Source organism: Rhamphochromis longiceps, linkage group LG18, assembly GCF_057381845.1.
Source record: "Rhamphochromis longiceps isolate RC_006_pf linkage group LG18, R_longiceps_female_GT1.1, whole genome shotgun sequence".
NCBI classification, from domain to species: Eukaryota; Metazoa; Chordata; class Actinopteri; order Cichliformes; family Cichlidae; genus Rhamphochromis; species Rhamphochromis longiceps.
The window spans coordinates 11,731,127-11,749,156 of NC_140574.1; the positions used below are offsets into that span (position 1 = coordinate 11,731,127).

At 37.6% G+C, this 18,030-nt stretch overlaps 1 protein-coding gene across 1 annotated transcript in view; it reads right to left on the minus strand.

Moving 5' to 3' along the window:
• Window positions 1-6,620: 6,620 nt before the first annotated feature.
• Window positions 6,621-18,030, minus strand: part of col11a1b (collagen, type XI, alpha 1b) — an 80,373-nt gene continuing 68,963 nt past the window's right edge. The window contains exons 52-67 of the mRNA XM_085388309.1: window positions 17,899-17,952; window positions 17,571-17,624; window positions 17,147-17,200; window positions 14,998-15,051; window positions 12,231-12,338; window positions 12,052-12,105; window positions 11,726-11,779; window positions 11,045-11,152; window positions 10,732-10,785; window positions 10,609-10,644; window positions 10,469-10,522; window positions 9,835-10,090; window positions 9,580-9,692; window positions 9,246-9,314; window positions 8,632-8,865; window positions 6,621-7,501 (exon numbers count right to left, since the gene is read on the minus strand). Of these exons, the coding sequence (XP_085244435.1) occupies window positions 7,355-7,501; window positions 8,632-8,865; window positions 9,246-9,314; window positions 9,580-9,692; window positions 9,835-10,090; window positions 10,469-10,522; window positions 10,609-10,644; window positions 10,732-10,785; window positions 11,045-11,152; window positions 11,726-11,779; window positions 12,052-12,105; window positions 12,231-12,338; window positions 14,998-15,051; window positions 17,147-17,200; window positions 17,571-17,624; window positions 17,899-17,952 (1,503 nt within the window). The 3' untranslated portion in view covers window positions 6,621-7,354. The remainder of the gene's footprint in view (window positions 7,502-8,631; window positions 8,866-9,245; window positions 9,315-9,579; window positions 9,693-9,834; window positions 10,091-10,468; window positions 10,523-10,608; window positions 10,645-10,731; window positions 10,786-11,044; window positions 11,153-11,725; window positions 11,780-12,051; window positions 12,106-12,230; window positions 12,339-14,997; window positions 15,052-17,146; window positions 17,201-17,570; window positions 17,625-17,898; window positions 17,953-18,030) is intronic.

An 18,030-nucleotide genomic window follows, 5' to 3' on the forward strand; every position in this document is an offset into this window, starting at 1 on the left:
TATTGTACACTAAATCCTACAATAATAGATACAGAGGAAAACCAACAATCATATGACCCCCTATGAGCAAGTACTTTGGCATCAGTGGGAAGGAAAAAACCCCTTTTAACAGGAAGAAACCTCAGGCAGAACCAGGCTCAGGAAGGGGCGGGGCCATCTGCTGGATGAGAGAAGGAAAACAGGATAAAGACATGCTGTGGAAGAGAGACAGAGATTAATAACAGGTACGATTCAATGCAGAAGGGTTTATTAACACATAGTGAGAGAGAAAGGTGACTGGAAATGAAAACCTCCATGCATCATGGGAATCCCCCGGCAGCCTAGTCTACTGCAGCACAACTAAGGGAGGATTCAGGGTCACCTGGTCCAGTCCTAACTATATGCTTTAGCAAAAAGGAGAGTTTTAAGTTTTAATCTTAAAAGTAGAGATAGTGTCTGTCTCTCGAATCCAAACTGGAAGCTGGTTCCACAGAAGAGGGGCCTGAAAACTGAAGGCTCTGCCTCCCATTCTACTCTAGGAACTCTAGGAACAAAAACTCTAGGAACAACAAGTAGGCCTGCAGTGTGAGAGCGAAGTGCTCTAATAGGGTGATATGGTACTATACAATAATAATAATAATAATAATAATAATAATAATAATAATAATAATAATAATAAATTTTATTTATGAGCACCTTTCAAGTCACCCAAGGACACTTTACAATAGGATAAAACACTTAGTAAAACAATGGCAGAATAAGAACAATAAAATAAAAGCACAAGATAAAATTAACAAACAGTGGATTCATAGTGAATATGCAGATTTGAAATATATATATATGTATGTATGTGTGTGCGTGTGCGTGTATACTATTAACTTCAAATATGTAATGTTATGACACAGTACTATATTTTGACACAGTACTATCATGACATCTCTCTCTCTCTTTGTCTCTCACATGCCTTCACATGACACATTGTTTTTCAATTAATCCATTAAATAATGCTTTGGGCATTCTTTATGCACACAAATAGAGTTCACAGGCATGACTACTTCACACAGTTGGGGTGTTTTTTCCTTTGGCTTCTGTGCTCAAGCTGATTCCCCTAAATTGAGAAGTGGAAGAGCGCATTGGCGTAAATAAGTCAAGTCAAGTCAAGTCAAGTTTATTAAACTTTAAACCTTCAGACATTTGCTGTTTTGAAGTTAGACTTAAATAGGCTATGTTTATATTTTCTTTTATAGGCCTTCAGGCTGCTTTCATTTATCATTTATCATCTTGCCTGTTCTTTCTCCATATTTGCTAAACCATGTACTATGTTCTTCAGCATTTAAAGAAATTAGTTTGTGGCTGCTACACAACTATATGGGTTCATCAATTTCATGACAATCAGAGGACCAATGAGAGTACCAGCAACCTTTTCCTTGGCGTGCATGTGTTAAGCAGTTCCCCATTGCTTTGGTATATGTTTAAACTAATTAAATGACTTCATATGTTCAAAGTGCTATATGTTACAGTTGTGTTGCAACTGTAACAGCCTGACTATGTACGTTAGAGTGACAAATTCATGATCAACATACGATAAGAACACAGTAGCTTTAACTCACGAGCTTCTCCCTCATGCAGTATCTTTGCCTCATGCATTTCTTTCAACACTCCCACCACCATCAGGAGGCCCACCTTCAATTTGAAAACGTCCAGACAGATAATAGCAATTATTTTGCATCTAGTATACTAAAAACATTTCGCTCAGATAATATTTGACTTGTGCCATATCTTCTGTGTTCTTTGAATGCCGCTCAAGACTTCCCCCAGAAGCCATTCACAGTCTGCAACAAGCGCATGTCCTTGACAGCAGGAGTCACCTTCAACCTTCTAAGAAGACTTCAAGTTTTGCATGCCAACTGGTGTTTCCTCCTTTTTAAGGAATATAGACAGTTTGAAAGAGACACAAGGTCTCAAATGCAAATTTATGCCAGTACCAAGTTATCTTATGCTAGAAGTGTTGAGACACACTTTTGGTTTCACAAAAGGATGCGGTGATTGGCTTTACAGTTTTTTTTTCCTGGGTGCTCCAGTAAATACTGATGTAAGAGCGGCCACTATAAACTGCAGATGTGAGGAGTAGGGGAATCTCCAGGCCCTTTTCAGATCACCAGTCAGCAGGAGGTTGGAATGAGTTGATGGGTTGGGCAATGAAGCACAGTATTGTTAGAGTGTTTCCTAGTCAAACTGTTTGAACAGGGAATACTCAAGTGTCTCTGACAGGAGAAATAGACAGAAGTTTCTTGGCACACTTGAACAAAGGGGTTTTGTAAGTCCTGACCTGCATTTCTGATGAGTTTCTCTCCAGCATTAACAGTGGCTGCTGCTTACTTTGTGGCTCAATTCAGTTCAAATTGCTTTTGACATTTGATGAGCCCAGGGTATCTTTTTCACTTCAAATAGACTTTCAGAATTGTCTCAGAGTATATACAGAAGTAGGAGGGGGAAATCCATAGACTACTGAAAATGCTAATGCTATTACCACAGCAGATTTATTTTCTTTAGGAATTCTGCCTTTCAAGAAAATATCAACAGAGAAAACAAGCAATTATCTTGCTATAAAAGAGACACCAGTCGATACAGGCTTTTCTAGTGTTCCTGCTCCAAAAAGCTGAAAATTACACAGAGTGAGCTACTTTAAGCAAGTCAGCTTTATCTCCCTTTATTCAGTGAAGTCCACACTTGTTATTTTTTGTTTTTCCCTTTTCCTTCTAAACTTTTACACAGAGTATCTTTTTTTAGTACAACTTAGTTTTTCTGCTAAAGCAGTTGGATCTTTGGTAAGGAGTTGCAGCAGGATGATATGTAGCTACTCTTGTCTGTCACTGATAGCTGTCTTCAGTGTTTATTTGTGATATTTATCAATTAAATACAGTACTTCACTAAATTGTCGTATTTATAAGATCATAATTTTATTGTCCCACATGTGAAAAATCACCAGTATCATTAAATCATTTAATGGAGAGAAATCAACTCGTCCTGTAACTAACCTAATACTTAGACAGCTGTCTTCTAGCTAGAGTAGTTTCAGATGTATAGATGATCTTAGATGATTTCTTGAAATAGTATCAAACTCATTAATTAAAGTAAGTGATTTTAAGTGATTCTGGATTTAAACATTCAGTATTTTAGGAAATGAAAGTGTTGGGGAAAACTAAATCTATACACTAGAATAAACTACTTGTATTGAATTACTGAAGCACACTAAGGTTACCATCACTGCTGTATACTGTGTTAGTAAATATACCAGCAACAATAATAAGTGTGTTGATGTGGCTCAGAGTGTACTCTTTTGTTTTTTGCATCTGTGTCTGTTGGAGCTGTTCACTCTCTTTTTAAACCAGACAATTAAGGTGAATCAGAGATTCTGACTTGTCAATTGCCTCAAATGTGACTGCGTGTCTCACTGTGTTAGTCCTCAGACAGAGCAGAATTTTTCTTGTCCTCAGGCTTAATTCATGCTGTGATAAGGTCCAGCTGTTCATGACCCTGGAAAGGATTAAATGGGCTGAGAGGATGTACAAGAATAGTGGGTGGAAAATTTAACACTTCCTCAGAATAGACAACACATCCCTTTCCTTTATTCACTTCCATCATTCTCCCTCTTCAAATATGACCGTAGGGCCACAGCAGCTCTGGAGTTTGGACAGAACGTTTTCAGCATGTTGACCGTTACACTGTAGGTATCCTAACAGATTGGCTGTGACTAGCTGGCTTTGGCAGGGGGATTAAGTAGCCCACATACCCCAGCAACAGCCTACAGTTTTCTGACTGGACATTTGAAGTTCACAGGAAAATATGTTTAAAAATGGAAAATAGGTGACCCTATATTGTTTTTTAAAAAATGTGAAATGATTAGCTAAGTGAAATTGTCAGGAAAACAAACTTGGTGATGACTCATCACCATATGCGCTTCCACTTGCCATTCAGATTTGAGAAGTACACAGAAAGCTCTGTAAACAGATTTGATGATTCACACAGCAGAACGAAAACAGGCCTCTAAAAAGTGTTGTAGCTTTTCTGTATGGTTAAAAACAATACTTTGAAAACAATATTGTGGGACAGAAGTTTGTGTACTAAGAAAAAATAAGTGGATTTTAGATTCTTTATTCTCCACATGACTGATTAAAGAGTAAAATCTCAACGAGCTGATCAACTAAGTATTTTTTCCTAACCCTTACTCCTTTCACCTTTCTTCTTTTCATACTTTTGTCTCTGAGAATGAACTTTGAATGAAGCAGTCAAGACGTGACTGAAGTGCAGAAATTACTGCCACTTTTTACAAGGTCCCTTCATTTTCACACGCTCAAAGGTAATTGGAAAAACGACTGATAAGTAGCTTCAGTTCCAGGTGTAGCTGGTTCCCTCATTATTTCATGAAAAATTACAGAGGCGAATGGTTCTGAGTTGATTTCAATTGTTGCATTTGGTAGCTGTTCATTAGACTTCTCAATATGAGGTTCAGAAAGGTGACAATGCGAGGGAAGAAGGCTGTGATTAGGCGGACCCCCTCCCCCCAATGATTTTACAGAGAGAAATTTTAGAAATAGCTACGTCAACAATACATGGTGGAGTTCATAGCATATTTTCTGTTCAATCAAATGCTGCAGTACAGGACAGATGGGAACTGGCAGAAAACAGTGAAAGCAATCAAAGAGGAAAAGAAAGACAAGGAAAAGAAATGAAATGGCAAACCCCACTGACTCTAACCCAGTTGAGTATATATATTTTTTCCTTACTGAAGATAAAGTTGAAGGCAGAAATGTCTACAAACAAGCAGTAATTGAAGGCAGCTGCTGTAAGGGCCTGGCAAAGCTTCTTAAAAGAAGAAACTCAGCATTTGGCAATATTCATCAGTCCCAGACTTCAGGCTGTCACTGACTACAAAGGAATTTTAATCACACTTAAAAATAAAAATGTCTTTTGTCAGTGTGTCCAATTACTTTAGAGGGAAAAATGGCTGACATGGCTTGCATATACTTTAGCAGAAGCAACATTTAGACACCGTTTAAATAAATAGGGACATGTGTTGTGCCAAAGTCTGTCATAAAGTGAATAATAATAATAATAATAAAAAACAGCCCAATGAAAACAATTGGAATCACAAATGAGATCATTCTGTTTTTGCCTCTTTACTGTGCTGTAACTTCACAACCTTAACCTGCACCGCTTTTAGTAACAAACCCTTCCACTTGGGAAGCTGCACAACATACCACATTTGTGTTGTTGTTCCTGTTTTCTGTGAGATAGGAAGTCATATTTGGTCTGTCACATTGGTTTTGTGAAACGTATTCAATGGTTTAGGTGCTTCATTATCATAAATGTAATCTGTTCTTTCATACTCACCACTGCTAAAATGACAAACTCCCTGGGAAGAAAAGATAATTATCGCCAATTTGCATTTGTTGTAGACACTTTAGCAGCACGCAGTCCTCAGCTATTATTATGTCTACATTATGCGGGTTGTGCTGTAAATTGCAGCCTTGTGATCTCTGTGAGCGTTTTATTTTACAGTAAAAATAAGAAATTGAAATATCAAACTCTCAAAACATATCTGCTGCCCGTTTTAAGAGGTTAAAGGTTTGACTCAGCATGTTGTTGGACAAAACATGTAGCTTTGGTCGTAGATGTGCTTTCTCTTTTTCCCGTTTTTTGATAATGCATGTTGTTTTTTAGGTAAGTATTGTAACGTTTTGGTGTTTAACATTTCCTCAGTATTTACTATAGATGCCAGTGGTACAGTTAGGAAACTACTGTCATTCAATGTTGACAAGATCTCCGATTTTATGCACTGCAAAATCGTGGATTTTAGCAACACACACTGGTTGGATTAATTAATAAATTCATTTTTCTATAAATGACGTTTTATCTGTAAGTGGATCCAAATGATTGCAACATGAATTTGGCAAAGCACCAGACATTTATTTCAGTTGTACATAGGTTGTAAACATACTGCTATTACACAGGTTTCAAAGCGGTTCTGAAGTCTTTGCTATCATAGCTTTAAGCTAACGATGTGGAGAGGCAAACAGATCTTGATCAAAGTCAAATCTGAGTCAGAGAGAAAAGCTGGAAGAGATCACAGCGCCTGGGCTCGGCAGAATCAATCACATGAACCCAAACTCTTGGAACCACTAATCCTCACTAATCTTAAATTATAATGGCCAAGTTAAGGTAGTATGTAGAAGGCAGCGCAGAATCACAACAAGATCGCTACTTATTTCTTCACCCAAATAGCAACACAGACATTTTTGAGAATCCAGTTTTAATATTTTTAAATGAACAATTCAAGGCACATGAAAACATTTTGTCCATTGTTACAAAGAAAACATGAACAAGGCTTTTCTTGGAATTATTTCTTTGTAAAAGTTAGAAACCACAATCAAGTATTCAAACTTGATTATAAACAAGGCTGAAGAGCCAAATGTGTCCACATTTGTAACAGAGGCATCTAACGGAATAAATTCTGTCTTAAAGAATAAGCCATTTTTTGTAATATTTATATTCCCGTTTAATTGTTTTTAATGGCTTGGTTTCCAAACTGAGTTTTAATAAACAAAAAAAATAAAAAATGGTGTTTGTGTTGGGTGTTCCAGTTTCTTTTTAATCACATAAAAGTTCCGAAAGTTGTGTTATTTACAAAAAGATTACGTCATACTTACAAATTGCTCTTGTCAAATATAAAATAAAAAATAATTCTCATCAGATTTGTTCTTAACAGACATTAAATAGGTTTTATTCTAATGCTGTTTACCAAATATTTATTGAAAATTTCAGAGGCGGGGCACATGCAGGTTTTTAGAGTGGATTCATAAAGGAACAGTATTGTACAAATAATAATAATAATAATTACAGTTTAATCAAAAAAAAATTTGTAGCACCTTGAGTGTTTTGTGATTCTGCACAAAAGCACATCTGTGGTTGTATTCAGAGCAGCACTGGGAGCATCGAGAGAGGGAGGCGTGGTTGTAGGGGAAGGACGAGGGAGGATTGGGCTTAGGGGGAGTGGAGCCTCTCTCTGCTGCTGTAAGTGTGCCACCGTCCACCATGGCATCAAATGTCCTTTTCCTGATGTCATTCCCATTAGTAAGTTAAAGTCATGTGATTCTGGCCCTACAAGGGCGAGGAGCAGTTTCCCCTGGTCAGCGCTTTCATGACAGGGCCTGGGGGACTCTTCTTCTCCTTGCTGGAGTGGATCTTCTTGGCAACAAAAGAAAAGACAGGCTTTCGCTTCGCGGGGAGAGAAGATGAAGGTTGTCAGATCTCAGCATGTGGGTGTTAATATATACCCTCTGACCCTGTCCTTCAGCGGGGAGCAGGGGTGTGTCTAGCCAAGGAAACACACAGGTCCGACCTCAAAGCCAAACCTCTGGTTGGATTTCCCAAAGTCATTCAGCATGACGTCAATGATGGGCAACTGGTCGATGCGGGGAGTGTTGATCTCCAACACCGTCTTTGAATAGCCCTGCTTCGCCTACAAACACAAAAGGGCGCACAGGGAGGCAGATATTTTGTTAAGGTGGTTCAAGTAAAGTAAACTAACCATGTTAACCCAATTTCCTTCATGGTCAACCTTCAGGATCAATAAAGTTTTATTGAATTGAATGTTAGCGCAAGGTACTAAATAATATAACATTATTTAAAATATAGATGGTTTTGGCACACGATACTCCTGAAACAACTGACTGATTAAATAACAAACAACAAATAATAATTTCATAGCTAATTAGTCTATTAGTCAAACATTGCGAAAAAACAAACAAAAAAAAAAAACCAACATCAACAAACTAGTCTTCAAGCTACCTGATAAAAACCTTATTAAATTAATGCAACTCCAAAATAGTGGAAAAAATATAGTTTAAATTGTAATAGCTAACACATTACATGTAATATTATAAAAATTCGTACCCACGTACTGAATTCTATAATTATAGTATCGATTACATCCAGTGAAACCTAAAGTGACATTTGCCTTTTAGTCTAATACATATTTATACAGTGCTTACCAAATTTAACCCAATGTAAGGTTTATGTCCCAAATTAACAATATCAGTAATTACAGAAATCAATTTTTATGCTTACGTTTTGATCAAGATGCCGAGTTAAAGTTTATTAATCTGTTTTGGTGGTTGAAAGTTATGCTATAAAAACGGTACGCTGTGAACTCTCTGATCTTTAGTTTTTGACAGATTTGTAAAATAGTTGTGTTTTTCTGTTTCTGTGACAGTGGTCTAATAAATTTGTTAATCAATGTATGCTGTAGCCTCTGACACTCCGTAGACCTCCTATACACACAGCAAAATGTGTTTCACTAAGAATTAATTCATTGGATCCAGTTAAACTGATCACCATTTTGAAACAGGCTCTCGTTTTAGTTAAAGATCAGTGCTAACTGATCCAGTTATAGCATGTATCTACTTTTAAATGCCCTCATTGAGTCTATTAACCTTGCACTTGATCTCACTCTTACTCTATTCTCTCCAGGATAAAAATTACTTAAGATTTCTCTACAGCAGTCTACATATTTGTGAGGATTAATAGGATTTCATGGGATTTAGAAAAAAAGTTTAATTACAAACTGAAAGTTAGAAAATTAGTGTTTACCGAGCAGCCATCCATCAGCGGCCTGATGAAGGGATTATTGTCATAAGACATTTCCTCGTCGTTGGAGCCCAGGAAGCGCAGTGCCTTGTCATAGCTGTCAGCATCTATATCGTGCCAGGCCACAGACTGATGGCAAATGTAGGTGAAGTTCTGCCGAGCTGAGGAGCTTAGCAGCTTCAGGAAGGTCATCTGCACTGGGTTGATGGCGTTGTCTGCTGCATCAACGTAGCTTAACTGGGGAAACATGGAGAGAATGAAAAAATCTGAGAGAGGGAGAAAGGATGTGGTAAAAGTTGGAAAGAAGAAATATAATTATGGTAATGAGAGATGGAGTGAGGTGAGTGAAGCTGAAAAATAGTATGAGACAGGAATGAAAAAATGAAGTAACAGGAAACAAGTGGAGGAACAAAAGGAAATTGAGGAAAGGTAAAATGCAAAGCATATGAGAGGGAGATGTATAACAGGGGAAGAAAGGAGAGATGTTGGTGGGAAAGAGTAACTGTTAGCAAGACAATATGATAGAGGAGCAAAATTGAAAAACTTATCTGAAAAGGATGTGAATGTCTACTGGGAGGTAATAGAAAAGAAAATAAGAGCTGTGCGGGTTGACTCACGATTTTGCCACGCTTAAATTCACTGAACCATGAACCTGGAGACTCCTTAGGCCAGTTAGATATTCTAGCCTGCAATAAATATCACACATTAATTAAATGAATTACCAAACTAGTAAAGTGCTAGTATTGCCACTGCTGTAAACAGACATTTAACATATAACTGCAAATAGCACTAATCTTTGTCAATACCCTACTGAACAGGGCTATGTAATTATAATGTGTTATTATTATGATTATTATTATTAGAATAAAGCAGATCAATTGTTGATTGACTGCGAGAAAAGGATAATATGTTGGCTTCAACTGTATATAATCAGGTGTCAATGTCACTTGCCCCTGTGGATTTCTTGTCTGGGTAGATGCAGGTTTCTCCACCTGCTGTGAAGTTACAGAACACTTTGATGGTGTCTCCTATACAGCCCTGGTTTGGATCAATCCAGTATTCACCTAAGAGAGAAACAGGGACATACATAAGGAGGTGGTATGATGAACAGCTTGAAAAAGACTGCTTAACTATGTAGAAATACACATTTTTTTCTACTATAAGTCACTTATAATATATAACTAAATGTTAAAATCTCAATTTTACCATCTGGGAAATCAGGCTGGCTAAGATGCAGGTCATTGCAGGTCCTGGCTGGGTTATCTTGGGTGCCCATTGGGAACTTCATGCGCTCAATGTCCTGTTTGAGGTTGTTGAGAGATCCAAAAACATCCTCCATTCCCTCCACGCCATCAACGCCGTAGTCTGCCAGTGGCTCATCTTCCTGCATCTCAGCTTGCCTTCTGGTCTTTCGGGAAGACTGCTGGATAGGCAGGGGCTGGATGACATCAGCAGGTGGACCCTGCAGCACAGAGGTTAAAGGTCAAGTGGAATTTTTGTAAACTACACTTTTCTGTCTAACAGTACAAAAGTCTAAAAAGTTCACAAATCACAAGGTGAAGAAATGACCTGTGGGCAACTGTTCAAAACCAAAGTACTTCATTCACAATAATAATTACAATTAAGGAGCCGGAACCATGCCATCATGTTTTATTTAGAAATTACCACAGTAATTAATAGACTAGAAAAATATTTGCTGATTAATCCCCATGATTTACTAAACCAGCAACTCACTAATTTTAGTTTGTGAAAAACTGTTTAGTAACAGTCTTTATTGTTAATGTAATGTAATGTTAATGAGCATTATGTACAATGTATAATTTAATGACAATAAACTCACAGGTGGTCCGGGTGGCCCAATCAATCCAGGGTCTCCCTTCTGACCAGTTGAACCCTGAAAACAAAAGTCATCATTGATTTATTTTATTTAAAGGAAGCCTCTTCTTTTAAAAACAATGCAGAAGAAAGATTACAACTTACAGTTGATCCTTTTGCGCCCTTTTGTCCTTGAGGGCCCTGAAGGGAATTAAGGCAATATTAACAGGTGAACAACACTGAATCAAAGATGGAAAACATGTTTGTTCGGCAAGATTTGTAACTTACAGAAATTCCAGGAGGACCAGGAGGGCCAAGAGGACCCGATTGACCATTAATGCCCTGAAAATTTAAAATAAATGATGTCAATCAACATGCAGTGAATAGATGTGTAAAATAAGATATGAAGTCGTATCTATTCAACTCAAAATGTCTTGCAGTAAAGGCAGTGACAGATAACCCATTTTCATTATTGATTATTTGCAACAAAGTGGCAGTACAAGAATAATTATTAGAACACAAACAAACTGATGTTCAGTGTAACTTAACAGGCTTCACATTTACTGTATAAGCTAATATAATGACTCTATGGGATACTTACAGACTCTCCCTTGCCACCTGCAGTTCCCTGGGGTCCAGGAAGACCTCTGTCTCCCTTCTCTCCAGGTTCACCAGGAGGTCCAATTAGACCAATTAGACCTGGGTGACCCTAGAGCCAGAAGAAGAAGCCAAATCAAAATATATTAAAGGGGCACGAAATCAATTCAAAAAGAAGATATTTTTACTAATTATGTTACATCATTTTCATATCGGCAATATTTTAATGTTTGTACATTTACGACCAACAAGAAAAGTAAATATGCTAATTCATATGTGAGTTTGTTCACAATGACTGGCAAGATGGCCTTAACGCTGTCTTATTTCTGCATATAAATAATTAGTGTGTTTATTGCAGTCATCATATTTAACAATGGTGGTCTGTCTCAGCACCTGCTGGTGAGCAATGTTATGACCATCTGCTTCTGACTACTGCATGCTGGCATTAAACCAATGACCATTACGAAGATGATATTATTGGGCTTATACATATTCATTCACTGCATTAAATCACTGTGTGAAAGACTCCTCACAAATCAGAGCCTTTCTTCTTCTCACTGGGAGTGTGAACAAAGAGACAGGCCGAGATATTTGCTTACTTCGGGAGCTTCAGATAAGGTGCATAAGCAGACACAAGAAATATAAAATAAAGCAATTTGAGATTAGCATCGTAATAATGTCTTGCCTTCTCTCCCTTGTATCCAGAGTCACCTTTCATACCAGGAAGTCCAGGTGGTCCCTGTGGAGAGAGAATCAGGTTGTCAAGTCTAACTGTCAGTGTGAAATGAATTCACACTGTCTTACAATGACAGCCGACACTGGTCTCTGCATTTGTGTTTACTATTCAGTATCTTCTTTGCAGAGCTACAAAACTAACGATCACACCAAAAACTTTATTGTGTCATAACAATCCTGTTGAAAATGGCTGATTTATAAATACTATGACTAGAAAGCAGTTCATATTCCAGATATTAAAGTATTATATGGGGGCGGTGCAAGGAAATGTCTTACAATAGGACCAGGAGGGCCATCTTGACCGGAAGCACCAGAGAGTCCTTGCTCACCCTGAAAATAAGAAAAAATAGTATTTTTTATAATTAAATAAAACAATTATTAGGAGATTTGCCAGTAATACTTGCTTATAAAATGTATAATGGTGCAGAAAATGTGATTATCAAAGATCCACTCACAACAGGGCCAGGGATTCCACGAAGACCCTCAGCACCAGACTTTCCAGGGGGACCTTGGGGTCCCACAGGTCCAGTTTTCCCAACAGGTCCTTCTGCTCCAGCTTCTCCCTGTAAAACAAAGTAACATCAGTCCTTATCATCATCTTCATAAGTCATTCACGAGTAGTGTACCGTTTGAAAAGCAAACTTCTGGAGCACTGTAACAAAAAATAATTTCCCCCAGGGATCAATAAAGTATTCTGATTCTGATTCTGATTCTGTAGGCAAAAAAAAGAAAGAAAAAGAAAACAAACAAATCCATGTTAACTGTATTTAACTTTCTCATCAAATGTATAAAACAGATGGTCTTTGGATATTATGCACACTTATATACAGCCATGGGTAGCAGATCCAAACAAAACAAGAACCCACATATTTATTCTGGCAATTGTCAAAACTTTGCAGGGACCTTTGCTTTGCAATACAGGCAATAGGCTATATCATACCGTTCACGGTAATACCGGTGTAATGTTGGGCAACGATAGGAAAATGAAATATCGCGATAGAATATGGGTAAAACACGCATGCGCAGTGCCTTTGTTTACATACGCACATGGCGGCGACGCAGAATGAGAAGAGCGAAAGTGGATCGTTGAATGAAACGGATGAACCAGAATTGGTTTGTAAAAATGCTGCAACTTCAGTGGTGTGGAACTGGTTTAGCTTTCATCCGTCAGATACACAACAAAGCACTATTTTTGGTAGAGCATGCTAGCAGGTCGTCGTTATTACCGTGTTTTTTGGAAAATACGGCACACTTAAAATCAATCCTTTGATTTTTCTGAAAATCGACAGTGCCCCTTATAATCCCATGTGCCTTATGTATGAATTCTGGTTGTGTTTACTGACCTCGAAACGATTTTATGTGGTACACGGCGCTTGAAAATCTGTCAAATGTTTCAGTATGTCTTTGCTAAGCTACGAAGCCACACCGCTTGATGGATTGTCGGAGCATTACGGCTATGGTAGACAGGTGCCTCGCGGAGTGATACGTACTGTGCTTCAACATAATATTACCGTATTGTGTGTATAACCTCTTTTTAAGTTTTGTGGATTTTATACATGGTTATGCTGAGGATATGTCGGCCAATTTCCACTGGAAATGCCTTTTCGTTAAACTGTCAACAAGGAATTTGCATTTGCACTGTTAATTTTTTATATAACTTTAATGCACTTAAAAAAGCTGCTTGTTAAAGTGAAAATACATTGATGTTTTGTTTTTTTGCACTAATAAAGTTGAGGAGTTGTAAAGTATTTTGTCTAGTGTCAATTATATCGTCAGTTATATCGTTATCGCAACTTTTCAAAAGTATATTGTGATAAATATTTTTGGTCATATCGCCCTGCTCTAACAGGCAAAATCCTGTGGTACCAACACTATATGACCTCTGTCCAACTTGATAATTAAACTAATCCTGTATCTCAAAGTCATACATTTCGATATTCTGAATGTTCTCTGCTGCAAAAGCTTAGAGTGGAGGGATTTGAGGATTTGCGACGTCAAAACAGACCAAATGTTACCAGGTCACATCTGCTGTCTCTGAGCAGGAACGACAGGTTTTTATGTATTGAAGTTCCAGAGATGTCATATTGACTAGGATGATAGGCGGAGCGGATTAGATTGTTCTGACAACTAATTAGGCCTGGATTTGACACTCAAGGATCACCACGCAGGCTTTGGCTTGTCTCCGTCAAATCAAGTGTAATCCTTTACCTCAGTGTGGATAGAATGTGCACTTTGTCCATATGTCCGTCTGTGAGTGTGTGCGTGTGTTGAAAATAAGTCAGAGATGGAGACTGACAAAAATACAAAAGAAGTGATATTTGTCATGTTTTCTGTTTGTGCAATTCTTTAAACCGTGTGATTTGTGTACAAAAAACCCCCAACACAATTTAAAACTTTCAATGATTTTTAAACTCTTTCAATCATTATCTTTGATTGTGCAGAAAATTGTGTACTTTAACAAAACAATCAAATCTGTTGACAGTCTCAGAAATAAGTTGTTGCTATTAATTTGTCTATTTGTGTGCAATTCAGCTGAAGAAAATGTTAGAGCAAAAGCTTTGAATGGATGTAGCTTGTTCTTTCCAGAATTTCTAGACATTTCTTTTTGCTGGAAAACATTTTTGCAAATATTTTAAAAATTTGGCATTTTATTTCAACATGCAAAGAAAGACATTAAGGAGTTGTGACAATCTTGTTGGCTCACAGTTGCTTATGACACATCCAGCAGTTTTGGAGCAGCCTTATTACTCATGTGGAGTCCTTTTTTTACTAGCAAATCCCTTGGCTGTTTTTGGTCTCTGCCAAATTCTGACTGAAATATCTTACTCTTTAAATGGTCCACTATGTTCAGTAGCTATTCAGTAGATTTGTCTATCTGCCATGTGGTTGTGAACAATGGATTTTTTTTAGCCTTTTTTAGTGAAATCAACTGAAATCATGCTAACATTTTGACATATTAACATAATCAAATTACTGTACTCAAAAAAGTTGAAAATCACTATATAAGCTGAAGGTGAAGATTAAGATGACAAATCTTTGTTCATCAGTAAGAGAAATAGCTTTCATACTTCATAGGATCAACACGTTTATTATATTCATAAGTTAGGTTAAATGCTGTAATATAGTTATAATTACCCAAACTTTTAAAAAAATTAAACAGTATATATTAACACCGTTCAAAACACGATTATAATTTACAAAATCCTACTTTCTCTAACTTACCTTAGATCCCTTTTCTCCTTGTCTGCCTGCCTGACCTGCTGGTCCAGCGGGTCCCTGGGAAAAACAAAGTTTAAACAATATGAGGATTTTGTAAGCACATACTTGGAAAACAAATCATTGTAAGACCTGCTAAAAAGCACACACCAACTGACTTTGTCCCTAAAAGTAAAATGATCCAACATTTGCAAAACACACAGCAGTTTCATATACATACTAATTATCTATCTGAAGCATGCTCTGACCTTGAGTTACGCAGGACCAGGCAACATCATTGCAAGAAAATTGTCCTACATTCCAAACATACTGAGATAAAAATGCATCAGCATTTTCACCAAACAGCCTCTGGTCAAAACCTTGTAAGTGGGCTGACATTTGCCATTACAACCCATAATCAAATAGACCAAACAAAAGCCACCAGTCCTCAATGTAGGTTACAAGCACTGGCAACTGCGTATGTGCATTAGTGAATGTGTGTCTGACTGTGTGGATGCGGCCATGTGTGTGTGTGCACCCGTGCGTATGTGTGCTAATGTAGGCAAGCAGCCACATGCATCAATGAGCACCGAACCTGAGTCAATTTCGAGGAGATATTGGGCAAGAAACTAACGCAGAATTACCTTGGAGAAGGATGAAAAATCATATCGCTAAGTCTATTAATATGGACATGCAACTGGGGTCTAATTTGTTCTCCAGCCTCTGCCACCACCAAACTACCCCTTTGAATACAAATTCTCTGGATAAAAAATGTTTACCAGGCCAACGTTTTTAAAATGCACGCGCATCCATTTTATCCCAAGACACAGAATCGCATCTAAAACATCCAAACTACTGCGCCTGATGCCTAACGAATAACATTTCTAGCAGTAAAGCACCACCACCACAGGTAGATATAGTTTTTGGAACCCTCAATCTCAGATAATGCTGCAATATCTATCCAGTGATCATTTTTCTGTCCAAGAACCCACAGGGCTGTACAATATCTCCACACAAGCCCTTTGTTGCTGATAGGACTGAGAAATGAATGTGTTTAAGCCATATCAGAGCTTTTTAATCACAATTCCTGCAGTCAAAATACTGCTCAAAAAAAAGAGTACAGAAAAATGGCACTGAGATATGTTTCTCCCCTGTGACAATATCAGACTGCTCATTTTAAAGCAAAAGTTATTCCTCGAGGTCCTTAGCTGTAGATATAAATATACTTTTTTCTGCCACTAATCTGTGCCAGTGGTGATGCTGGCATTCAATTAGTCCTGACTTGGTGCCTTTTTCAGAACCACCTAACAAATATTATGTAACATTACTATGAAACACTCTGGAAATTTCCATAAAAGCAAGTGCTATCTCCTAATCATTGGTATATTTTGTCCTACAGCCCATCTCGTAGGCACTGAGGTCAGTTGTTACAGCTTTGAGGGAGTCAATTTTGTGGTGCCACAATATTTTTATGCCAAATCCTCTATCATATGAGTTTTGGCGTTTTTTCTGTATCATTATAGGGTCTGTACCTTACAATATAAAGTACCTTGTGATTTGGTGCTTTATAAATAAAATTGAATTGGAAATGTGTGGAATCGGTGCTTGATTGGGCATATTCACTGGCACCACACTGCTGGCAAAAAACCAAACAAAAAACCCCAAAGAACTTGAAATATGAAAGTGTCCTTCTCTCTTGTCACACTGTGGCAGCTTTTAATATGGTACATTAACAACATGCTTTATTGATAATTGTAAAACATTATTACCGTAATTGAAAGGCATCATAAAAAAAGCAGCCCAAGTGAAATGAAATAATCTCAGCTGAATTCTGGTGTGAATGAAAGGGTGCAGAGTGCCTGAAATTATAGTGACAAGTTCATTTACTGACATTAGCAGCAGCAGCAGTCCTACTCTTTCACTCTTGCTGCCAGTCAAATTCACAATACGCCAATACTGTCCTGCAGTATGACTGCTCATGGAAATTACTGGTTACTCTAGGATTTAACTAACGGAACAAATTTCCTGTGAAACCATGGATCAATTAAAGACCCGAGTATGTGATCATAAATATGTATCACCGTGCCGTGGATAGTAAAGTAGCACTAAGCATGTTAAGAATGCTGTGCCTCGAATCAAAGTATCATCGCATGCATCATTTTTGAAATGTACTCACCCTTTTGCCAGGAGGTCCTGGTACTCCAGCTTCACCAGATGGACCTGGAGGGCCCTAAAGTAGAATAGACAGAACACTTAACTCCACTTCATAAAAATGGAGGGTGATGTTACATAATGAGATATCTCTACATCTGTAAAAAGAGATACCCAGTTTTAAAGGATGGATATGAAACAGTTTTTTGGTCTCTTTTACACTCACTTCACTGTGTTATTACTAGAGCTTCCTCATTGTAAACTGTATATATTACAGCAGAAGTAAATTGAAATTGTTTGTAATAGACACTATTAGAAATTTTATCTTCATTTTTCCATTACTGTTATTTTTAATGTTAAACTCTAAGAAAGACTGCGACTAACTAATGAAAGAGTAAATCCTGCTCCGTTCTCTCACATTTACAGTAATATGATAATGTTGGACTTACTGGCTGCCCAGCCTCTCCATCATCTCCTCTGTCTCCAGGCAAACCATCCAGACCCTAAACAAAATACACAAATGAGGCAGACAAAACACCATTAATCAATTATAGTCCTGAGACACAATATTATAATATCAAAAAGAATTTTCACAGATAAAAAGAAAAGGTAAAGTTATAATACTGAAAAACTGATCATATTTTCTTTGTTTTCGAGTTAACTGACAATCATTAAAATCCACTAACTCATAACCATAATTATTATGATGCATATACATCAAATTCTGTGATACTGCAAACATGAAGCCACTGATTGAGGGATAAATGCAGCACTTACAGCAGCACCAGGCTCACCAGGGGGGCCAGGGTCTCCTGGGAAGCCGACAGGACCCTGCAGACACATCGAGGCATTGAAAAAAGTGAGCTTGCTTCACATATTTGACATTGTGTCAACAACAGCTGTGGCAGA